This window comes from Centroberyx affinis, unplaced genomic scaffold (assembly GCF_046629955.1).
Source record: "Centroberyx affinis isolate AG114_WGS23_722 - 3 ecotype Tasmania unplaced genomic scaffold, CSIRO-AGI_Caff_v1 ptg003700l_1, whole genome shotgun sequence".
NCBI classification, from domain to species: Eukaryota; Metazoa; Chordata; class Actinopteri; order Beryciformes; family Berycidae; genus Centroberyx; species Centroberyx affinis.
This window is the reverse complement of record NW_027281592.1, coordinates 63,760-80,602: the sequence shown is the minus strand read 5'-3', so window position 1 is coordinate 80,602 and position 16,843 is coordinate 63,760. Positions and strand designations below refer to the sequence as shown.

The 16,843-nt window shown below is 42.2% G+C and overlaps 1 protein-coding gene across 1 annotated transcript in view; it reads left to right on the top strand.

The window, feature by feature from the left end:
* Positions 1-236: 236 nt before the first annotated feature.
* LOC139662047 (tenascin-like) overlaps positions 237-16,843 on the top strand; it is a 53,931-nt gene continuing 37,324 nt past the window's right edge. Inside the window, exons 1-6 of the mRNA XM_071540635.1 lie at positions 237-533; positions 2,893-3,063; positions 3,893-3,947; positions 4,550-4,774; positions 7,577-8,665; positions 12,990-13,105. Coding sequence (XP_071396736.1) covers positions 237-533; positions 2,893-3,063; positions 3,893-3,947; positions 4,550-4,774; positions 7,577-8,665; positions 12,990-13,105 — 1,953 coding nt within the window. The remainder of the gene's footprint in view (positions 534-2,892; positions 3,064-3,892; positions 3,948-4,549; positions 4,775-7,576; positions 8,666-12,989; positions 13,106-16,843) is intronic.

Here is a 16,843-nt window from a genome sequence, read left to right as displayed (position 1 = left end):
TTACATAAAAGTGTGTGCCGAAAAAAAAAATATATAAAAAATAGGAATAAAAGGTAATACAAGAGATAAACAGGTACAACTAAAAATAAACAAACAAACAAACAGAGATACAAATATAAACAGATGGAACTTTAAATAAAAGTGTGTGCCAAAACACAAGAAAGCAACAAAATGGAGATACAGGTACAAGTAGGCTACACTACCGTTCAAGAGTCCGGAGCCACCAAGAAATCTCCATGCCCCCGAAAGAGACCGATACCCCGATCCACCAGGTCAGCACCAAACCGATCAGAAACACAGCCGAGACACCGACAATGCCACAAACCGATACCTCCAAACCGATACTGTACCTCCACTCCAGACGACTGCTCCACTCCCCAAACCCCCCGCCCCGCAGCACCCGCCACCCGGCCCACAGGGCATCCCCCACGGACCCCGCGATCAAGCCGCCCCCACAAAAGCCCCGACAGAACCCAGACCGGGCGACCGCACCGGCCAACCCACCAATACAGTCAGCCCTTAATGTACAGGAGGTAATGCTCCCAGACCTGCTTAAATTTCCCTTTCATATTGTTCATTCTAGCTGTTAAGCATTCAAAGGAGGCAGTTTCAGTCATGAGTTTAATCAAAAAGTGAACCTCTGAAAAATTTACCTTTCACAACTTTTGAAAGCGCTCTGCTCTTCCAAAAAAACCACAGCGATTTTTCAAGAACAACCACCTTTTGTGCGCCTTTCAGCCGCTCCGCATGAATGACAACACTTTTACAGACAGGATCCTATTTCAAAGATATTGATTTATGAACTAAAGGTTTATGATTTTTTTTTTTCCAAAGTAGATATAGTATTTTAAAATAAGACTCTTCATGTGCTGCTCAGCCTGGTGACGTCATGCTGTTGTTGTGGACCAGGCCCAGAACTGGGAATTCTCCACAGCTGCTTTCTACATTCAAACCTGCTGCTGCTGGACACACCACACACTGTAGATCTTTTAAGTATTAACTAGCTTCGGTCGTAAAGCTCTCTGGAGGGACACGGTCCTCAGATCATTAGGTTTATCTTATATCTGTGGACATTGTCAGCTACTATGTGTGTGTATTGGAGGGGAAAACTTGAAATTCCAAGTTTGGTGATTTTCATCTTTTTCCTAAAATTGACTGATGATTATGTGGCCCTCTCTGGGTTTTTATGGAATTTTTTTTTTTCACCCTTGGGCTAATAAACTCTTTTTCAAATCATATAATGTCAGAAATACATTGTTGGCAATATAATAATAAGGCTAATTCATGAAAAGCTGGAGCTGGACATTTTGGAGGGTTTTCACCCAACAGCAGCATTACATTGTGAGTTATGAGCTGGCACAGGCAGCCATTTCTTCCCTCGACAGCTTGCTGAGTTGATTGAGTGGGATTGACGAGGATGTTGGAAGGAACATGGCTGCCACTGCTGTCAGGTGAAAACCTTGAAACACCAGTTTTGATGTTTTTACGTGAAGGATTGTGTCTTCTGTGGGTTGAGAAACTGTTATGCTTTGGTTCAGGAAACCCATTCAAAACCTGTTGTATTTTAGTTTAAAAAAAGGCATGGCCGTCAATCTAAAAGTGAGGCTGTTTTTCTTGATTCATGAAAAAGTGACATGTTAGAGACATAATGCAGTAACACCAGTTTTAGAAAGTGTCACAAACAAGGATTCAAATTGATCCAAACTACCAGCCTGGTGCATTGTGGCCATGGCAATTCACGTTTTCAATTTAATGTTATTGGCTCCTGAGAGAGAATTGGATCACTACAGTAGCAATGAATAGATGTGAATAAATGAAATAGATTTTCTTTTATTAAATTTCACGATGGCTGAAAATAAAAGTCACAGTTAGATGGCTGTAACACAGTGACAGATTTACAGATGTCTGCGGTGCACAGATTTACAGTTTACAGATTGATTGGCAGATAGTCAATCCATGTGTTCTACTCTCAGCACAGTACTTTGACAGATAACTTTGCAATGTACTTCATTCAACTTTTATTTAGTTCACACAGCAACAGTCACAAGCAACAAAGGGGTGGGGGGGTGGGGGGTGGGAGGCAGATAATAAGAAATAAATAAACAGAACTTAAATATTTAAGAAACCTTTCAAAAAAAACCATGAAATATTTAAGAGAATGTTAAATATATTAACAGAACTTGAAATAAGTTAATTTAGGTCCTACTGTGTAGCCTATAAAAAAAAATTCTAAAAGCAAAGCAAACGCCAAATAGAAACCAGTAGGGCCTGGAGGTGGTGTTCCATCCCATAATACACTGTTCAGAAACCGTACCCAAGCTGAACCAATTTCAGTATCCAGTCTAAATTCCCAGCCTTCGGTGCGATCCATGTGCCACCAACCTGTGAGGTGGCGCTGTTAGGAAAGTGGCTGCAGGATAATAAATTAGTCTTTAAGCACAAGTTACTTTTTCCATTGTGGTTTACTGGCTGACACACTCCGCTGACAGACCCATAAACAAATAATGGTCCTATTTCTGCTAATTGTGACCAAAGCGAAGTTTGCTGAGCTAACATGGATTTTAAAGTGGGTGTAAATGTGTGTTTCTGTCTTCGTTCCAGGGGGAAAAGCCCTGGGATACAGAAGAGAGAGAGAAACAGAGGAGAGAGGGGAGGAAAAACGACTGGCAACTCTCCTTTTAGAGTCATCTCCTTTGTAGAGTTTGACTAAAAAACGAGGAAGCATCTGACTATAGACTACAGACTGCAGGTGCCACTGCAGAGAAAATTCTGTGTCTCTACTAAAACTGTCAAATCAACAGAATAAACTTCCACAATCAGCTGAAATCTCCTGAGCGAACCGAGACTCCCGCATCATTCCCTTCCCTCCTTCTTCTTCCCAATCCGCCTGAGGGAGAGTTTCCCGGAGGTCGGACCGCAGCGATGCCTCCCGTCGCCCCCTCCTTCCTGCTCCTCCTCCTCCTCCTCCTGGCCGGCCCCGCCCTCCTGACCCCCTCAGCCTCCCGAGAGTTAGAGGTCAGGGGTCACAGGACACCGAGGGACGCCAAGCAGGACTCCATCAAGGTGATTGGTTCGTTGGTTGAGGGAGGGAGGGAGGGAGGGAGGGAGTTTGTGATGGGTGAATGGATCGATGGATGGATGAAATGATTGATTGTTTATTTGATGGATTCATTTACATTTACAGAAAAAAGCATAACACAATAAAGTACTAGTATGTACCGAAAGGCTCTGTACAATATCACCACACATTATGACGTTCCTCTAAACTCAACTCAAGGAAGAACTCATAATATTGGCTACGGAATTGTTTGTGTTTGTGGCCAAAATTTAAGTACTGAAAGGCTCAGTCGGCTTAGGACAGATTTACAGAGGTGTCCTTCCTGTCAATATGACCCATTAAGGTACATAGAGGTTCGTTCTAGAGGTCTTCACGGGTCCAAAATGACGGACCCGAACCCTAATGGACCCGGGAAATTCATTCTGAGATCCGAATGGACCTGATAATTTTTAAAAATATATATTATTATACACATAATGATAAACAGACCCGGGACCCGCGGTAATAGAATGGGACCCGAGGCGGACCCATATGGGTCCCGGGTCAGGTCTCGGATCCTAGGGTCCGGGTAGACCCGTGAAGACCTCTAGTTCGTTCTCATGTTCCAAGACGGCGATTGATAAGTTGTATTGGCATAGGGTCGTTCCTATGCTGGACTATTTTTAATTTTGCTTGAAAATTTTTACTTTTGCTTGTAATTGTTTTAATCCATTTATTGTTTTAATCAGTATATTTTATGTAAAGCACATTGAGTTGCGTTCTATGTGTGAATGGTGCTATAAAAATAAAGTTCTTATTATTATTAAAGGCTTTTTCTTTTTTTGTTGTTTGAAGGTGGTGATCTCCGAGGGCTGCGCCACTCAGGGAGACTCATCTGACAGCCAAGGAGGTAAAGACCTGCTGGGAAAAGATTACAGTGCTGATTAGTCAAAAGTGAAAGCTTGGGGACTAGAGCTGCAATGATTAATCGATTAATCGATTAGTTGTCAACTATTAAATTAATCGCCAACTATTTTGATAATCGATTGAGTAATTTTTTCAGAAAAATAAGTCAAAATTCTCTGATTCCAGCTTCTTAAATGTGAATATTTTCTGGTTTCTTTACTCCTCTATGACAGTAAACTGAATATCTTTGGGTTGTGGACAAAACAACAACAATGTGAGGACATCATCTTGGGCTTTGGGAAACACTGATCCACATTTTATAGACCAAACAACTAATCGATTAATCGAGAAAATAATCGACAGATTAATCGACAATGAAAATAATCGTTAGTTGCAGCCCTATTGGGGACAGTTAAAGTTATTGAACACATTATTAAACGTATTGAAATACAAGATGAACTCAAGACTTTCTGATATGTGACCAAACACCATGAACCCAGGCTCATTTAACTTTACAGGGGACCCTCAAACATAATCTATGTAAGATCCATGTTGTATCACATTTGTTTCCTTTTGAGTCGGCATGCGTCTCCTTGTATTTCCCAGGTAAAGAAATAGACCTGGCCCCCGGTACTCCTCTGGTCCTGACCCACCGGATCAAGCTGGTTCCGTCCGGTTCTGGTTCCGGTTCCGGTTCCGGGTCCTGCGGCTGCGAGGCGGACTTTGCCGCTCTGAGGGAGAGACTGGAGCGGCTGGAGAGGGAAGTGTCAACGCTCAGGGAGAAATGTGGAGGACCCGAGGGAGGCTGCTGCACCTCCAAGGAGAGTAAAGGTAGGCTTACTGTTTTCCATCTTTCTCCATCATACATAGAGCTACTTGCGTCTTCTTGCCTGCAGCTCTCCAATCCAGTCCTACAGGGCTGATGGACCATCCAAAAAGCCATCCCAAAAGTACCCAAAACATTTATTTTTCAACATATTGCTTACTCGCTCTGAAATTAAACATGTGGGTAAAAAGATGTAAATGAAAATTATCTACAATCATGCTTTTCTCCCACAGTTTTGCTTTAGTACTTCCTTATTTCTTATTTTCCAGCCGGCTGTAGTAATACAAAAGAAAAAGTTAAAGTTGTCAAACTGAAAATTAAATATATACATGTCTCATTACAGAGCGATTACAATCCAGTCCCCTATGGGAAAGTATTGGAGAGCCGCACCCAGGCAAGCCAGATGTAATTAGCTCTGTAGTGAAACAGCAAATATCTCATAATGTGATGTAGAGCTGCAACGATTAATCGATTAATCGATTAGTTGTCAACTATTAAATTAATCGCCAACTATTTTGATAATCGATTAATCGGTTTGAGTAATTTTTTAAGAAAAATAAGTCAAAATTCTCTGATCCCAGCTTCTTAAATGTGAATATTTTCTGGTTTCTTTCCTCCTCTATGACAGTAAACTGAACATCTTTGGGTTGTGGACAAAACAAGACATTTGAGGACGTCATCTTGGGCTTTGGGAAACACTGATCCACATTTTTCACATTTTCTGACATTTTATAGACCAAACAACTAATCGATTAATCGAGAAAATAATCGACAGATTAATCGACAATGAAAATAATCGTTAGTTGCAGCCCTAATGTGATGAAAGCACTGGAAAACCACCTGCAGTGATGTAAAACATGCAGAAAATGAAAATGAACAAAAACTCCAATCATGCTGGAATCATCCTTTAACAAATGCTGGTGAAGTTCCCTTGAGCAAGGCACTGAACCCCCGACTGCTCCAGTGCAGCTCCCAGTCTGACTGTGTGTAACTGCATGAATGTGAAGCAGGACGTTGCTGGAAAACACGATGGTGCTCCTTCATCTTTCCCTCCATGAATAAATGTTACAAAAATGTATTTGAACCATTGTGGTTCAGACCCGGGTCTCCTGACATCTTTCATCTCCCTGCTGTAAATCTTCATTACGGGTGGAAATGTCTTCAGTAACGATCCGGCCAATCGCATGCACATGTCTCTGTTTTAGCCAATCACATGAGTTAATATTACTTCACCATTCTCCTCACAGCTTCTCCCATTCCATTGAATCATCCTGCAGTGCAGCTGATTTTCAGGGTGTAACACACACACACACACACACACACACACAAACACACACACACACAGGCATGCATACACATTTTGTCATGAAAGTATGACTTCCTGCTGCACAGTTAGCAGACGGATGATACATTTATAACTGTACTCTCAATTTAATTATGTTTGACACATTTATGGTAGAATTGGTCCATCATTCATATCCTCCATCAGAGTGGAGCTGACCTCAGTAATGATCACATTATTAACTGGCACAACTCACTAATACTGGACCCATGAGCTAACCGAGCCACGTGTGTGTGTGTGTGTGTGTGTGTGTGTGTGTGTGTGTGTGTGTGTGTGTGTATGCATAACTAAGCCCTTTCCCCACTGTATTTAACCCATCCAAACAGTCAAGTAGGAAGCTCCCTGCAGAGTTGTGTGCACGTGTGTGTGTGTGTGTGTGTGTGTGTGTATTTCCCCAGCTCTCTGCCCAGTGTGATCTCAGTCTCGATCTCCTCCCAGTCCAGTGCAGCTTCCCCACCCTCCTCTCAACAACACACACAAACATACAGAGGGGGTAATTAGTCCAAACAAGGCTGTGTTAGACCCTAATTAGTGCAGCTTATACCCTCCCCCACCCCCCACCCCCACCCCACACACACACCACCACCACCACCATCCCACCTCCCATAAACTAAGGAGTGATGAATGTTCTGTTGTACTCATTCAAGGGATGTTTCAGTGAACTTCCATTCTTATAATGCCACCTAAAAACCCTTAATCTCTTGCACCTCCTCCCACCTCCCAGTTGCCACATATAACAGTACAATGAGGGCCTAAAACCTAAAACTTAGTGAAAATCAACTTAGCATCCATTTCTGTGATTTACAGCTTATTTGACACTGTCTTAATTATGCTGACATGAAATAAAATACATAAACCCCACCCATCTGGTACATCTGGTACCAAGCAGGCTAAAACAAACACTACAAAACTATTAGCAAACACTGTTTGACAGGAAGAAACCAACAAGAATGCACACATTGATGAAAAGGAAGAAATCCAAAAGAGGCCAGCTGATGCAAAATAAGACTGACATTTATTTATATAAGGCGCAAATAGTGAAAAGTGCAAAAACTGAACAAATTGCACAACAGATCAGCTTTGATCACAGGCCATTATCAGTTCTGAGAAGGCAAAGCCACACATGACTGTATACATAGTTGTAATCAATTATTCAAATATGCAAGCAGGACAATGATCCATTCACCCAATCACAAGAGAGTAGGGCAAAAAAAATGGCTAGTATGGGAGAAATCCGACATGGAGGCCAAAGGAGGAAACCCAGAGAGGATGGCTGGGAGACAAAAACATAACTAGATACAGGCAATGTAGAAATCATAAATATCAATGGATAACAAAACAAAAAACAAGATGACATTTCCTCATTAAGACCAGAGGGTTGAAGTGTTTTGAGGTAAAAAGGCGTCTCTATGTCATCCCACCTAAAATACTGTTTGACCCTTTCCCACCCCTCCCTCTCCTTCAGGTGCAGGTTGCTCCATTAAGCCAGAGGTAGACGAATGTCCCAACGAGTGCAGTGACCAGGGTCGCTGCGTGGACGGCAAGTGTGTCTGCTTCCCTGGGTTCAGCGGGCCCGACTGCAGCCAGTCCAACTGTCCCGGGAACTGCAATGACAATGGGAGGTGCGTGAACGGACAGTGTGTGTGCGATCCCGGTTTTACCGGTCCTGACTGCTCGCAGAGAGGTTGTCCTGACAACTGCAACAACCGGGGAAGGTGCGTGAACGGCCAGTGCGTATGCAATCCTGGTTTCACCGGTCCGGACTGCTCGCAGAACAGCTGTCCCGACAACTGCAACAACCGGGGAAGGTGCGTGAACGGACAGTGCGTATGCAATCCTGGTTTCACCGGTCCGGACTGCTCGCAGAACAGCTGTCCCGACAACTGTAACAACAAGGGAAGGTGTGTGAACGGCAGGTGTGTGTGCGACAGCGGATTCACCGGTCCTAGCTGCTCCGACAAATCCTGCCCCGGAAACTGCAAAAATAAGGGGCGATGCGTCAACGGACAGTGTGTGTGCGATTCTGGATTCACCGGCCCCGATTGCTCCAAAAGAGCTTGCCCCGACAACTGCAACAACCGCGGAAGGTGTGTGAACGGTAAGTGTGTGTGCGACAGCGGCTTCACAGGTGCCGATTGCTCAGAGATTTCCTGCCCGGGAAACTGCAACACCAGGGGGCGCTGCGTCAACGGACAGTGCGTTTGCGATCATGGATTCACCGGGCCAGACTGCTCCGAAAAGGCCTGTCCTGACAACTGCAACGACCACGGAAGGTGCGTGGACGGCCAGTGTGTCTGCAAACCAGGTTTCACAGGGCCTGACTGTTCGACCAAAGCTTGCCCCAACAACTGCAGCAACCGCGGGAAGTGCGTGAACGGGAAGTGCGTTTGCGACGTGGGCGCCGCCGGGCCGGACTGCTCCGCCAAAGGCTGTCCCAGTAACTGCAACAACAAAGGGCGGTGCGTCAAGGGGAAGTGTGTGTGCCGCCGTGGCTTCACGGGACCGGACTGCAGCCAGTGTGAGGCGGGGATGACCGGACCCAACTGTGACACCGGTGAGTCAAACCCACTAAAATACAGAGAACCGTAGATCAAAACAGGTCTTTAAAGGAGAATACTGGTGTCATTTAGAGTTCTAACCCATTTACTTCTGTCCATGCCTAGTTTACATTTTTGTCCCAATCATTTTGCAATGTATGTAGTAAGATTTTTAACTGACTTGGATTCCAGTACTTCATTTAGATGTCAGTCTAGCAAGAGAACTTGAGAGAGAAAGAGAAACTGAAAGTGAATTCTTGACCTTAAGAAGTCTAGAGAGCGAAGAACATGAGACCTTGAAGGAGAATTCTAGAAATTGAGAACTTGAAAGCCAACTCTCGAATGCAACACCTTCGAGAACTTGAAAGCAAATTCTAGTATGTGTTCTATTCTTGATCTATTCTAGAATTATTGACCTTATTAAGAACTTCAAAGCAAACTCTACAAAGTGAGACCTTGAAGGAGAACTGTAGAACTTGGGAACTTGAAAGCGAACTCAATAACGTGAGACCTTCTAGAACTTGAGAACTTGAAAGAGAATTCTAGAATGTGAGACACTGAAGGAGGCTTCTAGAATGGCCACAAGTGGGCTATGGGGAATTTGAAAATCGATATTGAGGAGGTTTGATATCATTTTGTCAATTCCATTCTGCTCTGCTGATTCGATGCATCATAATTTGCACAAAAAAAAAGAAATACTTGGAGAGTGAATTGTAGTACAGCTTGCCTCTTGGCGCTATGTTTTTTTTTGTTGTTGTTGTTATTGTTGTTGTTGCCAGGCAACGTTAGCTTATTGGCCATTCCATTTGGAACTGGTTCAAGCAGCAGTGAATTCCAATGACGGAACTGTTTCATTAAGTGAGCGGCTGGATCCAGACCTGCTCTCTCCATAAAACACCCTCAGACTGCTGTGTAATGGACTACAGTATTGCCTAGTACAGGAGTGTGTGTGCGTGTGTGTGTGTGTGTGTGTGTTAGTGCACGCGCATAACTAAGTACTTTACCAATTCTAACTAACCACTGAGCAGAGTGGACTTCCTGTGTGTGTGTGTGTGTGTGTGTGTGTGTGTGTGTGTGTGTGCGCGCGCAAGAGAGAGAGAGAGAGAGAGAGAGAGGTAGTGCAATAAATGGGTGTTTGTGGGTACTTCAATGTGCATGCATGCATGTAATTGTGCAAAAGTGTGTGAGAGTGTGCAGTATGTGTTTATGTGTGAATACTGGTGTGTTGTGTATGTGCATGTGTGTCTGAATACAGCTGTATACTTGCGTGTGTGTGTGTGTGTGTGTGTGTGTGTGTGTGTGTGTGTGTGTGTAACTTCTCATACCTTTATACCCTCCTGTTGCGTCACAGTCTGTGGTGAGCAGCAGCAGAGTTTCCTTTCCCAGTCCTGTGGGTATAGAAGCTACGTGTCGGGTGATGGCGATTCTTTATGAGAACATTACGTCATGCGCTGTGACTGACCCACTGAGCAGCGGGTTTTTCAGCACTAATTTTTATGAGAACTCGTGTAGTAAAACAAATTTGTAGAATATTATCGAATATGCCCCCGCTATGTGCCGTCATAAATCAGTTTTGCACGACTGCCGGGCTGCGAGGTTTGCTTTGGCAGCGCTGCGGCATGCCACGTTTCTGTCCTTTTCTATATGGTATATGTTAGAATGAAATACAGAAAATGTCATATACAACTGCCTGTCTCTCCCTGGCTGATATTCCATTGGTTTAGACCTTTGAATGATCTCTCCCTGCGTTATGTCCCGCCGCGACATCCTGCAAGATGCTTCGCTGTGACTTTAACAGTGCAGTCCTGTGGTGACGGTGAGCAGACGGCTGGCGGTTCGATCCAGGATGTCTTAATAGGATTTCTTCAGAGATGGAAACAAATATTGGTTCAGCAGCAGTACAAATGAATACCTGCTGTTCCTTTAGTTCCACTGCATCAATCACATGAGAGAGAGACAGAGAGAAACAGAGAGAGAGAGAGAGAGTGAGTCATTGATTGATTGGAATGAGAGACAAGTCCTTTTCCCAAATGAAAAATTACAATCCATTCTAGGAGGAAAAAGCAGCAGTGAAATATACAATAACCTGTCACAACTTAGACATGAGGGATATTAACAATGATAAACTTGCCTATTGATTTAGCGATCTATTAATGTGAAATTGTCACATTGATGTGGATGCTACAGTATCTGAATCTGGTTATACTCTGTTATTTGTTGTTTTTGCCTTGGCAACACTTTTGTATTTCATGCCAATAAAGCAGCTTTGAACTGAACTGAACTGAAAAGCAGAGAGAGAGAGAGACTGAGAGAGACTGAGAGAGAGAGAGAGACTGAGAGAGAGAGAGAGAGAGACTGAGAGATAGACCAGACGTCAAGAAGAGCGAGGGTGAAAGAAAGAAAGGAAGAAATCAAGGGTAAAAGAAACTGACATTAAGAGAAGGAGGGAGAGAGAAAAGAGAGTGAGTTAATGGATGAGTGAGTAGTGAATAGTGCGATAAGGTGGATTTGTTTCCAAATGTAGGTTACATGCAGTGGTGGAAAGTAACTAAGTACATTTATTCAAGTACTGTACTTAAGTACAATTTTGAGGTACTTGTACTTTACTTGAGTATTTCCATTTTATGCTACTTTGTACTTATACTCCACTAGATTTTACAGGGAAATATTGTACTTTTTACTCCATTACATGTATTTCACAGCTATAGTTACTAGTTACTTTTCAGATCAATATTTTATATTTAAAACATTTGATCATCTTTATAAAATAACTATAAAATAGCATTGTTATAGATTAGACTACCCAAAAGTATAGCTAAATTGTTAAGATTAGCTTCACGTTGACAACTTTAAAATGCTGCTTACATGTAAATCAGTATTAATATTCCAATAATGTATGAAAAATATAACTCTCTAAATGGGGACAGTTTGCATAATGAGTACATTTACTTTGATACTCTAAGTACATTTTGCTGCCAATACTTGTACTGTATGTGTGTACTTTTACTTAAGTAAGACTTTGAATGCAGGACTTTTACTTGTAATGGAGTATCTTTACATTGTTGTATTGCTACTTTTACTTAAGTAAAAGATCTCAGTACTTCTTCCACCACTGGTTACATGTATGTTAAATGTATGTTAGGACTTGAAATGCAGCAGGCTATGGTTTTAATAGGATAACAAATTGGTAAGAGCATCATGAGTTTGATTTCAATAATAAGTGTCAACTTCAATAAATTCAATCATTACATACAAATTCAGAAAACATTGTCTGCTGGAACAAATCTGTTTACAATCTGTTTATAATCTGTTTACTGCGCCACATGTGACACAGCAAACTGTCTTGTCTTTAGCCCTAGTCTCTACTCCAAAACATGAAGAGTTGTAGCTTGAGAAGAGTCAGCTCAGTTAACCTGAACAAACTGTTAGCTAGCTAACTAGCCAGCAAACACACTGATGTTAATGTGAACATGCTAACGCTAGCTGCTACTAGATACGTTAGCTAGTGTGCTAATCAGATGTGTTAACAACAAGACAGTGATGGTTAGCTGACCAGATGCTATGGTTAGCTAGCTAACAAGCTGACATTATCTAAACACTAAATCAATCAGATGGCTCAGTGATGAAATCAGTTCCCAGTCAAGAACAGAACAGAAATTAATCATGTCTGTTCAATTCTGTTGATAATGACAAGCTTTATTTTAAGAAACACAATCAGCTGTTGCCCAAGACCTATGGACCTCCAATATGGCCGCCAGAAGGGTGCATTACGTCACCTGAAAGCCCGCTATAGCTAGGATATCCATGGCTTATAGGCTCAGTTGGAGACATTTCCTGGTATTAAAGGAATTAGAATGTGAAGCAGTCAGTTATATGGAAATAACCACATTATCCACATTTCACGGACCGTACTGTTTCATGGGCCGTGGTAATTGATGGGATAATGTGAATCAAGTTTCAGTTTAGCAGCATGATACTCATGCTATGGAATGCACTAAATGCATTTTATAGTTGCTCTTGTTGTATCCAGATGTTTCCTTTTCCCTTCCCTTCCCTCTCTCTCTCTCTCTCTCTCTCTCTTTCTCTCTCTCTCTCTCTCTGTCTATATCTCTCTCTCTGTCCCATTTCAATTATAATCAAACTTGCCTTTATTAGCATGACAGGAAAGAAACCTACAGTATGTTGCCAAAGCAGCACAGTATATCAGCTGTTTCAGGTAACATTATAGACATTGACAGATTGCCAGTAATGACTAAACAATGTCTCTCTCTCTCTCTCTCTCTCTCTCTCTCTCTCTCTCTCTCTCTCTCTCTCTCTCTCTCTCTCTCTCTCTCTCTCCAGTCATGTCAGGTGTTTCTCAGTTGAGTACTAAGGATGTCACAGAGACGTCTGTCACTTTGATCTGGACTCCGCCCCCCATCCAATACCAGACCTACCACATCACCTTCACCAGCCAGGTACACACACACACACACACACACACAGACACTTATACTCATAAACATACACACAAATGCAGGCATGCATAACACACATGAATGCAGCCGAAAACGCTTTGTTGCTCCTCCTAAATTGTCACACAGCCAACACATGTACACAAACTAACTAAACTGAATGATGCTTTACATGTTTTCACACACATCACACAGACGTGACCATGAGTTGACGTTTCTGTCATGCAGAGGTTGTTTTGAAGTGTTTTCAAGGGGTCACAAACAGACATGCAAACACACATACTATATATATACAAGAATGTATGTTATTATAGTCTTTGTGTATTCTTTTCAAAATACAATTGCAAAAGAATAAAAAAAGAAACGCAAAAACACAAAATTCATATATTCATGTAATGTAAGAAATGTAAAAGCAAGGCAAGATACATAAAGTATACCATAAAAGGAGGAAGGAGGTCAAAAACACCAAAACAACAACAATATCATGACATAAAAGCAGAAGTTTTAAGATGTGATTTAAAAGATGATACAGACTCATCCAGCCTGAACTCTTCAAACTGGTTTTTCCAAAGTCTGGGAGCCCCGATGGCTCTCCTGCTTTAAGTCTGATGAATAAAATACAAACGCCTGCACATTAACATACAGGACAGAATATCAGTCTATGAACTCGGCAGAAAATTCCTGAACACTGATCTGTGAGAGAGGCAGGAAGACAGACTGAAAAATAGATGGACACACACACACAAACATTTCTTGTGTCGACAAATACATCTGTTGTCTGAATTATTACAAGTGGCCCGGCACCAAAACAACCAGAAAACCAGAAGGTTTTTCTCATGGAAACTGTCCCGGGTTTTCAGGGGTCAAAGTCTCCGTCCGCCAGGTCAGGATGAAAAGACAAAGACAGCAAAGTATCCAGGACAAACAGACAGGAAATTCAGCTTGAAATGTCACTGAGACCCTCTGGGAGTCTCAGAGATGGCCGACGTGATATGAGGCCTGCAGACGGGGAACCATAAATATCTGTTATGATGCTTGCTGTCGTAGAGTCCAGATCATCCAGGGAGTGAATGTCGTATATCAACTAAATCCAAACAACCTCTACTGTCTTAAAGTATGAAAGCATACATCGCTCTGACCTATCAACCTGATCTAACACAAATGCGTGAAATAAACACGACTTGTTAACACCAAATTACATGTTGGTGCCACGTAAAGAGTTAACGGTTCTGTTTTCCCAGCATGAAACGGTTCCATGAAGGAGACACGACTATAAACAGTAAGTAGAGTCACAGTGAAGCAGCCCAGTGGACAGTCAGGGTTTTGTGGTCGGGTGGTGGATGGGTGGAGGAGTTTGACTTCAATGCCAGAGTTCAATTCGGTCTTTCTTATTTTGTTTTTCTTATTTAACCATGACCAAAGCCTTTCCCAAAACCTTAACCAAGTTGTTTTAGTTGCCTAAACTCAACCTTTAGCCAACCTTTAGCTGAGAATGCCGTGTTCAATTTGTGTTATTGTCACAGAATCCAGTTCATGGTGGAGGAACGTAAATCATGTCCACAGCACGGAAATCTGCGTTTCCGAGTTCGTGCTCCTTTTACGACTTTTTATGAGATCATGTTGGACCAATTATCTTTAAGACGGTCCCGCCTTAAAGAGCTGCTGACACTAATAAAATTCTTTTAGTCTGGGTTTCAGTGGAGAGTTTTAGTGTCCCATGATGGTCTGAATGCTGTTTCAGAGGCTTTTCCACCCTGATAAGGAGAGAATTCTGGGGGGAAACACTGAATACTTGGGCATAAAAATGGTCACATTTAAAGATATTGTATATTGGCAGAAAGTAATGTTGATTGGCAGCTTCAGTACAAAAATATCAGTATCCGTATCGGCCTTCAAAAACCCACACTGGTCGAACCCTCCTGCAAAGTGTTTCCATAACAAATAAACTACAGATTTGGTCTGACATTTGCCAAGATGCCTTACAACAGATGATTCTAGGATTTGATTTTCGTTTGATTTTGTTGGAAAACTCAATACACTAGATCACATTGAAAAGATGTGAAAAGTATCATTTCCATGACAAGTACTAGAAAAAATGATCTGTGAAATTTTCTCAAAACCCCAAAGGAGATATGTGGATGGCATACAATGAATTATGACAAGATTTTATGTCCTTTAAGAAGTCCAACAACTCTGAAAGCTTGGAGTTGCTGAAAGGGCAAGGCGGCGTACTGCTTCCATGTTTCCATGACTGAAACTTTGCCTCGTACTTCCTTAAAATCCCGGAGGAGATAGAAGAATGGCGATAAATTCTTTTCAGGACAAAGCTGTGTGCACCGGATCATGCTGCAAAGACACCGCAGCTATCATTTTCACTATAAATACGATGAACGTTCTGTGAAATTTCCTCCCAAATCCCAAGTTTGAACCGTAAATTATGACATGATTTTCAGATCAAAGCATGGTGGACAGCAGACTCTGCAGTGAAGACAGCGCAAAGTATCATTTGTGTGACCAAAAATCTCCTAAAGTTTCCTTAAAAACCACAAAGGAGAGACACGGATCACAACAAATTACACCAGGACTTTAAGAGAGACGCTTTCCGGGCAAACCTACGCAGACTGCAACGGCGGAGACGTCGCCAAGTATCATTTCCGTGACAAATCCAATTAAAAAAATCGTTCCATAAAATTCACTTAAAATCACAAAGGTTTACGGATGACATATAGTAAATTAGGCCGGGATGCGGAGCCATGTTTGGAGGGCAGAGCTTCTCGAGAAGACGTTGCCAGGCTTCACTTCCATGACAAATACTATAAAAATGTGCCGTAAAATTCCCTGTAATCCCCCGGGAGTCAGAAAGATGGCACAGCACAGAAAATCATGCCCTTCCATGGAAAAGAATATTGACTGCTTTTGGCGATGTTTGGATAAAAGTGGCAAGCCTTATATATCCTGACTAACTGTTCCTTCCCTGACATCATCCTGTGTGTGTGTGTGTGTGTGTGTGTGTGTGTGTCTAACATTCCCAGTCTTATCTGAGCCATGAGTTTACTATTCACCAGCTCAGTAGTTTTTCCTCTGTCCTCAGGGAAGCCAGGGAACAAAAAAAAAAAGAGCGCTGAACTTTTTGTGAAACCGCTTGAGATGCCGTCATAATTCATACGCATAAACACACTCGCCGGGTCACCGACTGCAGATCCGTTTCACAAAATTGACACCAAACCGAGCATAATTCATGAGCCATTATCGGCTTCAGCAAAACACTGTCTGACAAATAAAAAAACCAGCAGAATGTGCAGAAGGACCAAGAAGTAAAACAAGTGTGAGAAAACAAAAGGACATAAATGGAGATAAACAAAAAGGACAAATTCAAGAAAGAACAAGCACGTCACAAATTTTAAGATGTGCAGCCAGCGCTTGAGTGAGTGTGTGTGTGTGTGTGTGTGTGTGTGTGTGTGTGTGTGCCTGTCCACACGATCATGTGTAAATGGATATGACAGCGCCAGAACAACACCAAGACAGTCTGCGGGAACAAGAGAATAAATGACTGCAACTTTGTTCCACAAAGTGGAGAGGAAAAGTTTTACTGACGCAATTTGTAAGCCAACATCACTTTTTGGCCAAACATTTTCACTAAAAGATGAAAAGTAAACTAATAAACTATATGCAGCATCTTTCCAAGAAGAACTCATCAAGTTCAGCCTCAAGTGTGAGACCGAGCTGATGCATTGCTGGTCT